At 44.4% G+C, this 18,402-nt stretch overlaps 1 protein-coding gene across 2 annotated transcripts in view; it reads right to left on the bottom strand.

The window, feature by feature from the left end:
- The window catches only part of SLC9A9 (solute carrier family 9 member A9), a 510,438-nt gene that overhangs the window by 187,519 nt on the left and 304,517 nt on the right, over window positions 1-18,402 (bottom strand). For both annotated transcript variants that reach the window (XM_046685210.1, XM_046685217.1), the window contains exons 10-11: window positions 16,320-16,433; window positions 14,628-14,739 (exon numbers count right to left, since the gene is read on the bottom strand). In XM_046685210.1, the coding sequence (XP_046541166.1) occupies window positions 14,628-14,739; window positions 16,320-16,433 (226 nt within the window). The remainder of the gene's footprint in view (window positions 1-14,627; window positions 14,740-16,319; window positions 16,434-18,402) is intronic.

Below are 18,402 nucleotides of genomic sequence, written 5' to 3' on the forward strand. Positions count from 1 at the left end.
CGCTGTGACTGGCTGGTGCTTCGTTTATCTGTAACACCTAGAGCAGCCAAGCCCATAATGGGCGCCCAATAAATATTTGTTGATTTGTAAATCAATGAATGGGTGAATGTTCTGATTCTTCACGATTCTAGATTACATGTAGAAAAGTGATTGATACTCAGCCAATGGAATGGATGAGTAATTGTTTCTGCAAGTTCAGCTTCTGCCCTTTTTATTATTTATTGAGACCCCTAAAGCCTTATATTGAGAGTCAGGAGACTTGGCTTCTGGTCCCAGACATGCCCCAGACGGGTTGCATGATCATAAGCAGCTTGCCACATCTGGATCTGCGTTGTCTCATCTCCAAATGGAGGTTTTAAGATTAGACTTATGGTCTTTAACTAGAAGTGCACATTAGAATCAGCTGTGGAACTTAAAAATACACGTGGTCATTCATGTTAGCGCCCTGACTCTAGAGATTTGGATTCAGCAGAGAAGGAGCTGGATCATAGCTGAGGCTCCCTCACTCCCCACTCTGCCACCCTGGTCCAAGGCTCATCACCTCACACTCTGGCTGTGCCCTGACCAACCCTCTGGTCTCTTGGCCTCACAGCCTCCAGCCTCTCCTCCTTCCAGATTCTCCATGTCCCTCTGGACAGTTTCCTCCAAACCTGTCTTTATGAGGTTGTGATCCCACCCAGCAACCATAAGTGGCTTCCCACGGCCCATAGAAACCATTCCATCGACCCTCACCCCACTCTTCCCATTTACCTCCCCTGCTCCTCTGTGTATGTTTCACACCAACAGGTGGTCTTCTCTCTTCCTGTAAACGATTGTTAGCCTTGCCTCTGTGCTGTGACCCCACTGTTAACCCCTTGTTTCACTTCTTTCTGTCTCTATTCCACCTCCGTGAAGTTTTCCCAAAGTACTCTGGTCCATGTTGTTCTCTCTTTCTTAGAAATCCCATAAAACATTTTGCTCATGCCACTGGTATTATTAAATGATAGTCTGAGATCAAGCAGTAGTTTAATGTGATCTGTTCTTTTCCCTCGATTCTTAATCTTGTAAAAGTCTGCAATTACATCTTCCTAACACAGTTCTTATACCTCTCGTAGTACCCAAAACATGAAACTCCGCAAATGCTTTTAAGTTGAATGATTGCAGTGGTTTCAGACTCCCTAGCTATGACGTGGTAATCAGGTATTCATTCATTCATTGCTTTATTTATTCAGGCTCCAAGGGACAGCAGTAAACAAGAGATAGTCTCTGCCTTAAACGAGCTTCCAGATTAGTTGAAAATGAAAAAATACACACACACATATGCATATATACACTATGTCAGGTGCTATGAAGAAAACCAAAGTAGAGTAAGAAGATAGAGAATGTACTTAGGTGAGGGGTGGTGGTGTTTAGGGTGGTTAGGAAAGCCACTCTGGTTAACTGACATTTGAGCAGAGACTCTAATAAAATGAGGGAGAGGCCATGTGTGTGTATCTGGAAGAAAAGCATTCCAGGCTTCGGGAAGAGTAAATGCAAAGGCCCTGAGGCAAGGATGTACCTGGCATGTTCAAGGAGCAACGAAGGGGCTGGTGTGGCTGGAATGGAGTGAATGTCGGGGCGGGGGGAATTGGAAGGAGATAATGCTGAAGAGGTGACAGAGCCAGATCATGTTGGGCTCTTGAATAGCAAGGCTTTTGAATTTTGTTTTGAGATGGAAAACTTTAGGAAGGTTTTGGCTGGGTAGTGATAGGATCTATTTTACGCTTAAAAGGACCACTCTGGTGCTGCTATGAAAAACAGATTTCCAGGCTGGAGGTAGGAGGTCAGTGAGGAGGCTGCTGCATTAGTCCAGGCAAGAAGTGAAAGTGGGTCAGACGAGGTTGGTAGCATGGTGGGTGCTGGAATAATGCCAAAGGTCGACGATATTTGCTGTTGGGTTGGACGAGGGGTATGAGAAGAAGAGAGAATTCTAAAAACTTATGGCCTGAGCAACTGGAAGAATTGGGGGAAACCATGGGAACAGCATGTTTGGGTGTATGGGGGAGATCAAGGCTTATGCTCTGGCCGTGGGAATTCCAAGATGCCTGTTAGTCATCCAAGTGGAGAGTCTGAGTGGGTGTTTGGATCCGAGAGTCAGGAGTTCAGAGGAGAGGGTAGAGTCATTTTACTGGAGAGAGTGGGAAGATGGGGGTAAGGTTTGGAGCTGGAAAAGTGTAGGAAGATAAACTTTACTGTAAATCAACTTTGCTTCTCCTCAAGGCCTTTGAAGGTCTGCTCCTCCCACCTCCAGCGCTCCTCCCAGGCTGCCCCTTGGCCCGCTGTGCCTCATCACATGAGTCCTCGGGAAGGCTGCCCTGATCACGCCGTCCAAGTGCCCGCCACTTTCACCCAGGTCTTTTTTGTATGTTTTTTATTGCACTTATCACCACTGAAATTATCATGTTTATTTTTTAATGTTTAACATCTGTGTCGCTTCACAAGAAAGCGAGCTCGGTGAGAATGGAGCCTCTCATGGGGCAGGCGCTCTCCAAGCACTGGATGAATGCATGGTGAACGGATGAGGGAAAGGTCATGTTTTGCATTTGAAACACAACTGGACCCTGAAAGAAAATGAGCAGTAGGTGGACAGGCATGCAGAAATGTCCCTGAGAAACTGACCCATCCTTTAAGAGTAATGTCCCTTAGATGAGTTATTTTGCTTCCTTGCTTTCCATTTGGGATATAATCCATTGCAATCCCTTTTTTCCTTTCACTTCAAGTACTGTAAGAGGATTGATTTCAAAGATTTAGCACATTCTTATTAATCTGATAAATCAGACCCTGGTTGGGTCTGCAATTGAATTATGTATTACCTTTACCCCCTGCTGAAGTCAGATGACCTTGCGAAGGGTAACTACTTTCAGCAAAAACGTCAGTCTGGTTTCCAAATAAAATTCCAGGATAGTACAACCTTGCTACACCGTTCCATTTTCAGTTCAACATCACTTTATCACATGGAAACGAAGCCAACAGATTGTTTCAGTAGAAAAGCCTTCTGCATTCAAAAATAAGTTGAGTTTTTTCTGGAAACTAAGTCTGTGTTAGACAAGCAGAGCTTTCTTTCCTTCACTTCTCTTCCTGAACTTGAATCATTAAGTTTAAGGCCACTGAGAATCAATGCGACATAACTTCAGTATATTTTTACATAAAATGAAGTTTGTTTCTGGATGCCTTGGGCAGCCAGGAAGGGTAATTGTAAATAGGATTAGCTCTGTCACGGCTCCGAGTCAACATGCATAGATGCCTCTGGCATTGGAAGTTTATTTTTATATGGGTAAGGTGGATATGGTAGTGAACTGTGGAATAATCCTTGCCACTAGCTGAAATCTTCAACAGAGGGCTTCAGAAGAAAGGCTAAGAGAGAGCACATGAAGTCAACATTATATGAGCAGCACCCAACTTATGGCCAGATTGTGTTCCAAAGGTCAACTTAACACGTTTTCTCTTCAGACCAGCAGTTCTCAACTTGGGTGATTTTCCCCCCATGGAATATTTGGCAATGTCTGGAGACATCTGTGGTTGTCCACACCCGGGGTGAGGTGGGGGTGGGCACTACTGTTAACCAAGTGGGTACAGACCAGGGGTGCTGTTAACCATGCTACAATGTACAAGACAGCTCCCACAGAAAAGAATGATCTGGTCCAAAATGTCAAGTTGCTGGGGTTGAGAAACCCTAGGTTAGACAGTGGATTGTTCATTCCCATAGCAGCAATGTTACAAATGGTGATAATGTCCCACTGCAGAGGGCTATTTTGGCAAAGATGGCTATCTGTCCATCAGAACTTGTTCTTATCATCCATGGTATGCTCCCATAACTGCATAAACTGCATTTCCTGGCATCTCTTGCAGCTGCGTATAACCATATGGCTGGTTCTCACCAGTAAAATGAGAGCAGAAGTGATGCATGTCATTCCTGGGCCAAGGCCTTTAAGAAGCAGCTGTTCCTACCCCAGACTCTCCTTCCCCTTTCACCAGCTGGTTCTAAATCCTGAGGAACCGCTGTAGCAGAGGTTGGCAAACTTTAGCTACATCAGAATCACCTGGAGGACTTATTCAACCTCAGACTGCTTGGCTCCACTCCCAGAGCGTCTGATTCAGTGGGTCTGTGGTGTGACCTAAGAATTTGCATTTCTGACAAGTTCGCAGGTGGTGCTGATACTGCTGATCCAGGGACCACACTTTTAGAACACTTGACTTAGGGAATTACGACTCCACAAGTGGAAGACGTCTGAGTCTCCATCTGGAGGAGAGGCGTTTCCCCTGCCCCCATGTTAATACTAACCCTGGCCTGTGACGTGAGCCTGAGAGGATTCACCACTGTGGTTCAACCACTGAATTTTGGGAGTCAGTGTGTTCCAGCAGCTTAGGCTTCGGAAGACTACTTCAGCCCTACCTCTGCCTACCCTTCCCACCCACATCTCTCTCCCCTGTGTGTCTCTGTAGAATCACTGAATACTTTTTGAACAGATGAGGACATAGGGGCTAGGAGGGATGGGGTGGCCAACTTACAGAGTAAATGGTGTGGCTGGTTATCAATCTGTGTTTCCTCTCTCGATTGAATATTTAATCCATCAAAAGATTAAAAATCATAGTTATCTTAAGAATCAGAGTTTTTGGGAAAGATGCAAAGAAGAAAATTTTCTTCCCCCTTTCTAGACAGAAGATCCTTCTGAAGCAACGATTTGAAATAGATGTTTTGCCTTTTGCTTCTCCTCCCCAACTCTTTCTGTGCCTTTTCTCTCTCTCTCTCTCTTTCCCCAACATCACTAACATCACGTGCCCCCCCCCCCCCCCCCAGGCCTAGGCCACCCTAATCTAAAATGATCGGTTTTTGACTCTCCTGTAAGAACTCCCATTTCCTCACGCAGCCAAAATGAGCTTCCTGCCAGGAAGAAAACAATAGAAAACAATGGGAAGGAAGAAATCTGTTGAGGAAGGGGAGCACACAATCCTCCTGAAGGGCGTGCGTTTAAAGTACTTCTTAACATGCCTGCTCTCACGTTTACTTGCGGGATTTAAAACAGCTCCAGCGAGGTCCAGTGACATTTTTCAGGCACCGAGGGAAGTGAGTGGCGAGTGGGGCGGAGGGTCCTGTAAAGCGTGGGCGAGGTTGTCATTCACAGGCTGGGCACCTGCCCCGGTGTCTCCCTCTGCCCTCAGGTGGAACCACGGGTCTCTAGAAGTTCCCGTGCTTTTGGAAGAGCCGTCCAGGCAGTCATGGAGGCTGGGCAGTGGGCCTGCAACCCAACCCCACTCGTGGAGGTTTGGTCCGTCTGTGGAGGGCTTGGCTGCCCAAACAGCATTTGAACTTCCCCAATATATCAGGGCTAATAATGCTGATATGTCCTAAATTATTTAATGGCCCTATGGAAATTTAGCACAGGGCATTGTTTAATGTAACTGCTTCTTGCTCATTTGCACATATAACTTACTTGAGTCAATCTTATTGACTTCTTTTGAACTCTCTCCACAGAACCTGAGGGCAGAATTAGAGGGATTTGTGCCTGGCACAGACAGACTTATTTATGGAACTTGGTTCACATGTGTTGATAGTTTTCTAAGGTTATGTCTACAAAATACCCAAACAAGCAAGCAATTAGTAGGCAAATTCAGGCAGAAAATGGGGAAAAATAATGCAGACCATTTGTTAGCCTCAGTGGACATGTTAATTTGGTTAAAACTATCAATCAGATAGTCGTGATATCTGTGACACTCTGGACAGCCTGAAAAACCAAAGCATACTTGGAAAATTCCTTAATTAAATGATAAAATTATTTATTTTTCTGTATCCTAGGACCATGTCATTGAAATATGGGAGAGGTGACAAGCATTCTGGATTGTCTGCCTTCATGACTCAGGGTCTCTCAGGGGCTGTCAAGCTCTTGTTGGCTGCGCTCCCTCACTACATAGGATGATCAGGTCATCTATAAGGTCTTGCCACTTTCTCATACTCAGCAAATGTCTAAGTAGATAATGACATTTTGCACGTGTCAACATGTCCCAGAGAGGGCTACAATATATTTTCCTCATAAAAACTAGTGTTTAGAGTTACATTTCAATTCATCTATCAGTGCCAGGAGTAAGTCACCGACTAAAAGTAGAATATCAACAACTGCCCCTAAATGAAGGGCGGGGAGGAGCATTGGTCTTGTCTTCCACTGATACGTCACTAGCCTTAGCATTGGCCTCAGACTGTGTCCTCGCCAGCTATTTGACAGTCAAATCTTTGGAGTGAAACCTCAGTCTGTGATAGGAGGTTATCCCGCGAGTAGTTGGGAGTTTGTGTTTCTGTGGAGCACTAATGGCGTCTCATCTGTGGGGTTAAAGGAAGTGATGGAAACTCCCCAGCCACTGCGTGTTTCCTGGGCGGCAGTCCCTGTGCTGGGCATTGTACATACACTTTCCAGTTGGGTTTCAACATTGCCCACCTAAGGTAAATATTACTGTTCCCATTTTACAGCCAAAGGAGCTAAGGTCTGGAGAGGGTTAACCACATTGCTCCACGGAGCACAGCCTGCCTCAAACCCGGGCTCCCTGCACTTCACCAAAACAGTAGCTCCTATTTAGAAAATACCGTGGTGTGCCAAATAGCAGAACCTAATTTGCTGCTTAAAAATGGAAGAGCCAGTAATTGTTATTGTCAATTTATTTTGCAGCTAAGTGAAGAATGATAATGTTTTGACCTAATAATACAACTCTATGGGGCTGGCCGCAGTTCTGAGCTAGTTCTTGGATGTTGTGAATTTATCATAATCACATAGACTTTGTCAGCGCTTGAAACGGTGAGAACTTAAGGGGGATCTGCACTTCACACGGGCCTACTATGCCTGTCCACTTTGTCACAGGAGTGCTGCTCATGGTTATTCATTATTCCAGATGACTTTTTCTGTGACTGCTTGACACACTGGTTAAAACATTGTCATGACTCATTTTCTGCATAAGCTGGTCAACCCTGTCCCATTTGAAGACCTCAGAAGATACACTCCAGTTGGTCATTTTGCTCACTAATGCCTGTCCCAGGCCACAGTGGGTACTACGTAAAAGAGAAGGGGGCTCGGTGGAAGTTCATCTCCTCTAACAGAGAAAGAGTGCTGAGCCTGTGCTGCCTTAGTGGATTATTGGTCTTGTCCTGGTAAGGAAGAGATAGTGGCCTAAGTAATTGCACAAGATGTGTCCAGGGCAGGAGGGGTATGTAGCACGGGAGGGTGAGAGAACTCTGGACTCTGGGTGAGGAGGCTGTGAAGAGGTAGGCCTGGCAAGAAATGCTTAACAGCATGATGGCATCATGTAGGCTGGCTTTCTCTCTGGAAGTAACAACAAGGGGAGAGAGAAGGAAAGAGTCCTGTTGCATAGGGGCCTCAGACTCTCAGACAACCCTTGTATATATGTTTAAAGAAACCTTTTTCCTAGGCTGAAGTTAGGTTCAACCTGATTCTTGACTCAAATCACCTGGCTCATGTAAAAGTCCCAGTGATTTTAACGAGATCTCACGTTTTTAATTGGAAAACAAACGCAATCCCCAAACACAAGCAAGCAAAGGTTTGAAAAATATTCTCAGATCCAAATGCTGCTTCTGAGGAAGTGTTAACAATGTTTACTGCTATCAACAATCAGGGAAAGGTTTTTCAGCCAGAAGTGAGTAGGTGAAAGATATTTTCTTTCATTTAAAAAAGAAAAGGTTTTATTTGTTGATCTCTTTCCTTAAAATTCTTGTTGCTTAGCTCCCACTGGTGGAGCCAGGCAAGCTTGGTCCGAGAGCTGCCTCTGGGGCTGATTCTGGAACTGGAAATTCCCAGGGCTGATAAAACAGGAATGGATTGTTCAAAAGTGGCATTTTAGTGAAATGTACAATTTTAGTTGAGTAGGCAATGTTGTAGGTCATTCATTTATTTGCCTATTCATCCACCAATTATTTGTGGAATGCTACTCAGTTTCAAGTAGTGTGCTGGGTGCTGAGGTACAGAGGGAACCAAATAGATAAGCATTTGGCCTCATGCAGTTCCCGATCTATAGGGGCACACAGGCAACCAAACCAAAAATCGTGGTAGAATGTGCTGGGTACTAGGAGAGGAGAAGTATTGGGTGCTATGGAAACAGATGAGAGAGACCAACCAAGACTTGAGGGGTTACTAAGGTTTCCTACAGGAAGTGACGTCTAAGCCAAGATCTGAAGAAAAAAAGAATTAGCTGAATGAAAGAGTGAAGGCGAGTAGGTGTGGAAAGGGTTCTGGACAGAGGGAGAGGCTGAGTGAACAGAGGGAAGGACCTCAGCATGCTCAGGAACTGGAAGGAATTCAATAACTGGGTAGACGTTGCTATGCTGATCAGATGGCAAACGGAAAAACATGAGCAAGACTGGCATCCAGGAAGGTCGAAGGCAGAACAGAATGTGGTGGGAGGAATGGACTGAAGAGACAGGTTCAGAACAGAAACCATGAGTTGTGATGATGTTCTGGGATGTGCCTCTCCAACCTTCATGAGTGCAGGAATTACTGAGGGTCTCATTAGAAGACAGATTTGGAGCCAGTATTTCCAAGGAGCTCCCAAGTGATGCCAAAGCTGCTGGTCTGAGGACCATACTTTTGGGTATCAAAGATTAAGAGAGCAAGGAAGTATCCATTTTACATGGTGGCTGGTAATTGTTATAGGACAGTTCTGGTGGCTTAATGGAGTTCCATTAGCTTGGGTAGTCGTAGACACAGACTCTTGTTCCTAGCACTGCTAAAATAATGACCTTTGCTCTTCACTTTCATGAATTCCATTTACGTTTTCTTCCTGGCTGTCACTGATATGTCAGCTGGGTAAGGCCACTTTTGGGTCAAAGTCTCAAATTAGTTCTGACCATGGCCTGGTTGGTGGCTCATCAAAAAGACACTGAGAAAGGTGGTCTCCTACACCTCAGCAATTGCTCTTTAAATTGTCCTTCCATAGACACTGCTGTTCCATGAGCCACAGAACATACTGTTCCTCAAAGACTTGAATAATAATGGCAGTTTTTTCCACCATGGAGGAGAAAAAATGAATGCTAATGGAAAAATTTTCTTAAAGTTTTTCTTCCACGTCTTTCTCTTAGTCCTTTGGTGCTGGCAGCTACTTGAGTGCTGAGTGGCAGTGGGTGATCAAATCAGCGGCAAAGCCTGGAGACACCGGGTGCTGTTGTCTTGATGGCTGTGTGAGCCCATGGATGACGTTTTACAGCATATCTGTACACTGTGCTCACAGTTTCCTGGTTAGAACTCTTCCTAGTTTATGCGATAGGACATTTCAATGTCTCTTCAAAGTGCAGAAGAAATGGGCAAATTGGAGGAGCATATTCTCTGACATATCGTCAGGCTCCTTCAACCTACCCGGGTGCTTCTGGGGCTCCCTCATGTCCAGATCCACGCAGCCGCTCTGCACAGAGGCTCTGTAGCCCAGGAGGCCACCGTCCCCAAGTCACAGTGATTTCAGGAAAGCTGCCAGGGCTCAACTGGGCTTGGCATTTCCCCTCCTTCCAGCAACTCCTGGCTCTTGTTTAGTTTTAAATTAAATAAAAATTGCAGCACATGGGTTTGAATTAAAACAAGAGGCCTGATCTTTGTAATATGCACCACACCAATGGGAAAACTCATTTGTGCGGAGCACATCTCCTCCTGGAATTTAAACTACAGAGCTCTGCCTCCCCGCTTTCACGGGAACTGAGAGCCGGGGTGGGGCAGCTCCCTCCTGCCATTAACCAGGGCTGTGCTCAGAGCAACAGAAGCTGTTTCAGGGGAGCTCAGCGTTCCTCTTAAGCCCTTTGTGCCCGGTGACACATGATACACCGGAGCAGTTCCCAACTCTGGCCTTGAATTTAAAGAAGGTCTTAAAACTGTCTCAGGGCTAACTTCCCATTGACTCTTCACTGCAACCTAGCTACCAAAAACAGAATTTGCATTATTGAAAACTTCTTAGGACAGAGAAGACAGAGAGACCACTACTCCTGACCTCAAGACCCTTCCACATTTTCAGGTTCCAAGGCTTCGTGTGTGTAGATTACCGGTCCATACAAAATGAATGGAGTAGGGTCTGTGCTAGGTGAGAAATTCGATCCGGGTCCTGAAAGTTGCTTCACTAAGTTTAATTGGTTTTAGAGGCAAAAGGTGGAGGCAGGGGCAGAGGGTGGGGGCGGTGGCAGTGGGGCCATCCGTGAACAATGCGAGCTTTACTCAAAAACACTGAAGAACCAGAGCCGTCCGCCCAGCTCCCAGCGCTGATTCAGTGCTCAGGCCAGGCCTGCTCACTGCCTGGAGATGAGTTCCAAGCAGCTGCGTCCCTTCACAAACTTTCACCCCCCGGTGCATCCAGATTTGGAGACAGGTCTGATTCAGGTTTTGTGAGGCCTAAAAAACTTACAGATTTTGGGGGACCTCTTTAAGAAAAATAATACAAAAAATATCTTTTACAAACCTCATACACCATCAGAACACACCGCTAGGGCTCCTCTTGGGATTCGGGAAGGGGCCCCTGTAGGTGAGGGAGCCTGAAGCTTAAGTGTCATTAACTTTACTAGTGAATCCACTTATGCTTGGAAGGCATCAGCAGCTCTTCTGTCCAGTGCCAAAAGGGCTTGCATAAAGGGAGAGCAAAGATGATGGAAAAGGATTGATCAAGTGGTAGGTGTAATTGACTAAGATAGAAAGTTCTGGCTCTTATTCGACTGACCTTTGAACCACCTGAGGTGCACAGTCTTAGTGAACTGAGCTTTGGCCGAAGTCTAGTTCTCTCTCTTAGGCTGCAAGCCTCTTAAAAGCAGGGCCCCCATCTTTGTCTTTTTCACCCAAATACCTACCTAAGAGAGTGTGTCAATGAATGTCTGCTGAATGAACAGCTAGATGACTGTGCATGAGTGAATGTGTAAATAAACTCACACTCCCATTTTAGATAGAGGGTCATGATTGTTTACCTTCTCTGAAGGACTCTGAAACACGTTTTGAGCTAAGTAGAGAAAGGCTCCATCTAAATTTATTGTGAAGCATGGACAACTAGATTCCGCCAGGGAGCTACTGAGGTCATCCTTCTTAGTGGATGGCCAAAGCCCCTCCAGGCATAATCAAGAACATTAGACTATATTATAAAGCAAATATTCTTTAAAGGGACTGGCTTTTTCTTCTGGTTTCAGCAGGTGTTTTTCTCATACACCCAGAAAAGGCTAGACAGGGTGTTATTTGATCTGCTTCCTCATCTCCTCCTCTGGCTTATGTTACCTTAAGTTGGCCTTTTAAATTCTTTATTTCCTGCCAAATACATTTAAAATTTTAGGTCCCAAGTGTGGTACAGCTTATCAGAATTCATGTAGGAAAACAAAGCTGAGTCTGGAGCGTTCTCTTGTAGAAAAATACTGCCCTGCATGTGGTGAACTCATCTGATCCTTCCCACACTGTGATGGGGGTCAGTGGGTGCAGTGGAGAACCTGAACCGCTGGCTGGGAGGGGTGTGGCCCAGATGTTGGTTTGCTGTGAACTGGATGGGGGTTGGGTTTGCATGAGGGACCTGTTAGACATGCTAGGATTGGCCTGGGTTAACAAGGGCATGGTTTTGATTTAACTTGTGTTTTCATGACCTTGAGGGTAAATCTGAAGTAGTGTTATGTGGGTGAGAAGGCTCTAAATTCAAAGTCAAGAGGCTTGGGTTCAAGTCTCAATATTATCTCTAATTCGTTGTGAGATTGTGAGCAAGATACCCAACCTCTCCATGTCTCTCTTTTTTAATTTGCAAAAAGAGACCAATAATGCTTATCCTACCTTGGCCTGGCTGTGAGTCTCTAAACATTGCTCATGAAAGGTCTTAGGTGGAAAGTGACTTTTGAGTTGAACATCTATGATTCTCCTATGTAATCATATAAGATTGCAAGCTCCTCATTTTACAGCTAAGAAGACAGCTTTTTAGTGGAAAATCCAATGTTCTTTCCATCATACCGGAGACTATCATCAATATTGTTATTTCATAATAAAAATGGCATTAAAAATATAAGGAAGTAACCCAATCCCTTTGTTGTTAGATTCATTTCAATGTGAAAAGTGAACAAAACAAAAATCCAGTCAAACTTATAAAAACAAGCCCACTTTGGCCCAAGATGACTGAAATCCTTGAGGTCAAGCTGCTGAACTGCTGACAGTGACTGGCTCAATGTCTGGCAGATGACGTGAATGCTCAGTATGGAAGATAAGGGATGTTGTTCTCTGGATGTCAGAATCGAATGTATGTAGGTATCCTGAAAATTTAGCATGATGGTCTGTTTTTTTTTTTTTTAAAGATTTTAATTTTTTTTCCTTTTTCTCCCCAAAGCCCCCCAGTACATAGTTGTATATTCTTCATTGTGGGTCCTTCTAGTTGTGGCATGTGGGACGCTGCCTCAGCATGGTTCGATGAGCAGTGCTGTGTCCGCACCCAGGATTCGAACCAATGAAACACTGGGCCGCCTGCAGCAGAGCGCGCAAACTTAACCACTCGGCCACGGGGCCAGCCCCTAGCATGATGGTCTTTTTAATGATAGGAACTAGCTGATTGGCATTCCCCCAAATGAAACTAATAATGTCAACCTCACTAATATGATGGGGTTTTTGTGTTCCTTCTAGAAGGTGAAAATGCTTTAGAACAGGGCCAAATAGTAAATATTTTAGGTTTTGTGGACTATACGGTTTCTGTTCCAACAACTCAACCCTGCCTTTTTAGTGTAAGAGCAGCCACAGACAATATGTAAACAAACGGGTGTAGCCATGTTCCAACTTTATTCACAAAATTGGCGCAGGCTAGACTTGGTTCAAAGGCCACAGTTTGCTGACTCCCTGCTTTGGAATATCATAAAGATATTACCAAATTCTGGGCCTCCTCATGCCCCCTGGCCATACGCACCGTATTGCTGGCCTCAGTTGTTAATGCAGCTCTAATCCCACAGCTAAGCAAACACAGATGGTGCGAGACTCTGGAGAAGCCATCAAGCCAGGTGGCCATTTGGGCAGACACTTCACATCCCAACATGGCTGTCTAAAACCTTACGCTTTCCTCAATGTACTCTTTGTGAAATAAAGCGTTGTTTAAAATATAACACGCAAGTTTAAAAAATAAGCCACTATTCTCCAGAGTAAAACTACTGATGTTTTGACGGAAAAGAAGGAAAAGTACTTTCCAGCTCCCAGAAATGCTTTGCAAAAATGCAACCCAATGCTGACTTCCTATTTATAAGTGATCCAACTTGCCCTTTGCTTTCTCTTAATAGAATTCAACTCATTGCCAAGGTTCATCGCTGTTCTAAGTCAAAGATCGCCTGTCAGTCCTGCTGAACCTCTTTATGATGCTCCCTCGCTCTAGCTCGTCTGGAAATGGAGGCAAGCACTGTCAGAGGCCTACAGAAGGGCAGTTTTTGATTCTGGATCTCCATTTCCCCTTACTTGGTTAAACTACTCATTCTCAGCCCAGGAGCTGCCACCTTTTACTGGGTGGCACAGGCTAGAATGGAACTGAAGGTGAAACAAGCCTTTTATTCCTAGTACTAGTTCTAAGAATGTGGATTTGGAAAAACTGGGTTGGATTTGAGGTGGAGTCACAGACCTGGATTCAGGAATGCTTTGGTCCCTGGCCAAGTCACTTAATCTCTTTAGGATTCTGAACCTCAGTTTCTCGATCTAAAAAATGGGTTAATATCTGCTCCATAGGATTGATCTGTAGTAAGTGGCAGATAGTAGATATTCAATAAATGATAGTTTCTCTCACTTCTTCCATATCCCATTGAATACCCAAAATTTTGTTTGCTCTATTCTGAGAGCAGTGTTTCTGTTGGTTTGTCTTACTCTCATGTATCTAATGCACTGCCTCTGAGTGTAAGGTAAGTGTGTACACTCAGAGCAGGCGTGTGAGGGGAAAGATCTCCAAATAAGGACAGCGATGGTAGGAAAACTGATGGAACAGAAAGAAACCACAATGCCCAGAGTAATTCAGGGTCAGGGAGTTCATTTGGTTTATTTTCTTCTGGAAAAAGGAGCCCTCAGGTGTGGCTGAAGCAAGTAGAACACAAGCTTCTTGAGGGCAGGGACCTTGTTGGTTTCATCCACCCGTGCCCAGAACTGCTCTGAGCACCTGGTGAGTGTGCACTTAATACTTGTGTTCTCCACTAATAACTGAGAATACTTAGATATGATTTGCTTTTGTATTGACCGTGAGAAGTTCCTGGAGCTTTGCACAGGGAGGGAACAGGGATTCCAAGGAGAAGGGATTCCAACGGACGAGCATGGCACCATTTGCAAACTATTTACCTTCAAGTATGCAATTTGTGAAAGGATCACGCAAATCGCCTGATAGAAACACTGATCTGAAATAGGTCAGAAGGGAGTCCAATACCTACTCTAGGTCAGTTTCTGGCAGATGTTGTACCTCGAGGCTATCCCAACAAGATTCCCTTTAATTTCATTTTCCTTCTGGAAAGAGAAATCCCACTGTTGCTCAGAACTCAGGGAGTATCAGCACGGTGCTGGGTACAATGGGGTAAAGAGAAGTTATGCTTCCCCAGAAGGTCTCTAAGTCTCCTTGTGGTTTTCCACGTACTGTGAAAATGTGAGAAGCCGGCAGCACTAACACAAATGTAGTTCACATACCTGAAAACATCATCATGTGCTGGAAGTTCCAGGGGATCTTGTGTTTTCGGCCCAGATTCAGGAGGAAGGAGAGGGGATATATGTTGCAGGCCCTGGCAACAAAAATTGCCAGCTGTAGATAAGCAAGGGAAACATTGAGGAAAATGTTGCTGCAATGAGGGTACAAGTCCTTGAACTTTAAATATTATGCCTTTAAGCTTCTCTATATTATGACCCAGAAAACAGGAGTAAACATGTCAGTACATGTATGTCCAACTTGCTTCCAAAATTCATCTTTCAATGTCAATGCCTTTCCAGAAATAATAAGAGAACTCTGCCTTTCTTTGAATATATAGTTGGGTTAAAATTGTTAACCCAATGCCGTTTCAATCACTGTAACTTTTCTCATCGCATTTGTGTTGCTGATGACTGACTACGCTCCATTCTGCCGCGAAGTGTAAGCAGAGGGGACTGGGCGGCTGCTGCGCCATCCTCTCGCGCAGCACTTTGGGAAGGATAAATGTGTGTCTGCTCACGATTACCATCTGACTCCCCGTCAGTTTGTACTCCCTCTATCTAGCAAGCTTCACTTATTTTTTTCTTTTAGTTCATTTTAAGAGGAATTGCCTGTCTAAATGTATAATACAACTACTGCTTTAAGAGGCATTTTACTAAATCCAAGCTTTACTGGTTAAAATCTACGAAAATATTGGTGGTAGTCATCTCTCCCCTTTTGCTGTCTTGGACTCCTTCCCTGACAGGCTATCTATGCTAGTTTGCCCTCAAATGCGATGAAGCGATTTGGGAAGAGGATTCTAAGATCCAGATTTTGGATGAAATTTGAGGGTCTGGCTGAAAGCTCAGTGAAAAGAGAGCAGGAGGCGAATGCAGGTGCTTGTGGGAACAGGGCTTAAGGAAAGGGCTCAGCTCTCCCGGCCGTTGAGATCACGTGCCTGTGATCTGAGGGGGCACCTGCCCATTTTCCAAGTGAAAAGAAGGTCAACAGCTGCTGACTGTCCTTGGGGACATCCTCAGTGGCTCAGTAGCCTTTCAGACAGACATCCATTGCCACTGGGAATGCCTGTACCTCAGGCCTAGAGCTGGAAAAGTCCTCTGCATGGAAGTGAGGCCTCGATTTTATCTGTCCTCTTACTTATAGGAAAGGGGCTAACTTATTAAAATAATCTTACATGTGCACAATGCTTAAGATATTCAAAGCCCATCCATCATGCTAATTTCATTTGATTTTTACTCTGTCCATGCTGTTTTCAAAGTCCTCCCTGGAAAACAGATTTTACTATTTTGTAATGAAAACATTTCTAAAGCTTAATAATCCTGGCTGTGTTCTGATACACCCTAATGCAGACTAAATATATTTCTTTATACAGAGTAGATTGACATAATTTTTATGTAAATAGTTCATAATTTAGTTAAACATATTTTGAATATTCAAAAAATGTCATTCTCCTTTAGTTTTCCCCCTTTATTTCTCTCAATATTTTCCGAACTCCTACCTGAACCATAAGCATTTAATAAAGGCTCCAATTTCCTAGGATGCTTTTCTCCGCTAACTAGAAATCACATATTAGCCTTGAATTTGAGCGTTGCAGCAAACCTGAGGAAATTACTTTAACAATTTAACAGAACAATCAGTAAAAGTCAGTAGTTTGTTCTCTTCCCTCATCACCCCATATTCTGTATTTCAAAGGATACAAAGGCCCCGAGTATAAACAAAGCATTAAAGATGTGATTCTGGAACGTGAACAGCGCCAGGCCCATGTAACAGAAGATGACATTCTCAGCCAAGAAGTTCATGAACTCAAACAACTGAAAACAAAACAGAAACAAAAGTTATTAATTATGATTCAGGTTTGAGTCCACTTAATATCTTGTAACTGTATTTGGTCACTGGGTGATCCTCCTTTATCTGGGAAGGCATCCCTTTGACCTTGTGTTCAGCCTCTGGAGGGCGCAGGGACCCCTGCCTATCCTGTCAGGCCAGCTGACTCTCCCTTGGCTCTTTACCCAGTGACAGATGCCACAGCCATGTCAACATCCCATCCTCCTTTCCAACCACAAGGCTGCCAGAGATACCCTGGGTAATATTAACCAGCAGGATCCTCCATGGAACAATTCCTACGAGGATGAGAGAACACTCCCTGTTCTAGAAACCGAAGCTGTGTGATTTGCTCCAGGTGTACTGGAGTAAATGAAGCAAAGGTCGTTTGGCCCCTCCTCACATCACCTAGCGGGTGCACTTGGTTTCCTAGGCCCTGAAGAACTAAATTGAAAAAAAAAGCTCTAGCTAAATTACCTTCCTCAGGCAGGTAGCAGGGACAAACCTGGAAAGCTTGGAAACTGGGAACAAGGATGAATGTCGATTATATTTCAGCATCAGAATGACCAGTATATTTCAAACCCTAGACAACGAGACTCATTAAATTGACTGATGTAGGTATATCCATTAAATGTCTACAATTCTAGCTGGTGAAAAGAAAATGATTAATCCCAGGGATCAGCTTATGCAGCAAGAACACAATAGATACGTCAAATCCAGTCAGAGGAATGGAGTAATAACATGCTATGCTGAGGGATGCTCCCAGAGTCGTTCTTAGTCCATTAACTAAACAATTTAAGTTGAACATGAAAAACGTCCTCCAACTTCCCGATTAGAAGTGAGAGGGAAATGTGTCCGGGGCCACAACGAAGGCAGAGTTGGAAGAGGCTTTAGTTTATGTTCCAGACTTTTCATCTGGAAGTTTCTGAAACTTCACTCCCAAACCTACATAAATCACCATGGTAGGTGAACGTCCCGGGAGGCATTTCTCTTGACTTTTTAAGGACTCATTATTTTTTCATGTAATGTATTTAGAGCCCCACAAATAATGCCCAATGCCTATTCACTGACAGTTGACAGAAAGAAAAGCAGAGCCTTGTCGGAAACACTATTTTAAACCAGTAACAGTAAGAAAGGATTAAAAAAGTCGTAGCTCCTTTGGTACAAGATGGTCTTTCTGCAGTGGCAGTGATCACCAGTTATCCTGAGCACACATTTTACATTCTAGGCCAGCTCATCTACACAAACACCCAAAGAACCACGGAAAACTTGAAAACATGGGGGCACATACAGGGGACGGGCAACACTTTTCTACCTCATTATATGTTTGCTTTTTCAAAAAGCGAAATTTGGCTACTGTCTTAATCTGCTCGGGTTTCCATAACGAAATACCATAGGCTGGGTGACTTAAACAGCAGAAATTTATTTCTCATGGCTCTGGAGGCTGGAAGTCCAAGATCAAGGTGCTGGCTGAGTGGGTTCTGGTGAGGACCCTCTTCTGGTCTGCAAATAGCAGCCTACTTGCTGTATGCTCGCGTGGTGGAGAGACAGATCATCTCTCTTGCGTCTCTTTTTATAAAGGCACTAATCCCATTCATGAGGGTTCCACCCTCAGCACCTAATTCCCTCCCAAAGCCCCCACCTCCAAATACCATCACACTGGGGGTTAGGGCTTCAATATATGAACTTGCAGGGGAGGGCACAAACGTTCAGTCCATAGCAGCCATGCAGTTTCTAACGCTAATGAATGCATGCCAAGGTTAAATTCACAGGGCCTCTCCTCCCATACCCATCCAAAGCATATTTTACTCTAGAGGTGACATTTTGCCATCTAGGATCCACTCAGCCTCTTCTTGGAGGCTACACCCCAATTTCCCTCTGGAGCCCACCTCCTTCCCTACTCTCAGCCCATGGGTTGACTCCTCCATAACTCAGACATGGAATATGTGATTTAGGACT

This window comes from Equus quagga, chromosome 1 (genome assembly GCF_021613505.1).
Source record: "Equus quagga isolate Etosha38 chromosome 1, UCLA_HA_Equagga_1.0, whole genome shotgun sequence".
In the NCBI taxonomy this organism is placed as follows: domain Eukaryota; kingdom Metazoa; phylum Chordata; class Mammalia; order Perissodactyla; family Equidae; genus Equus; species Equus quagga.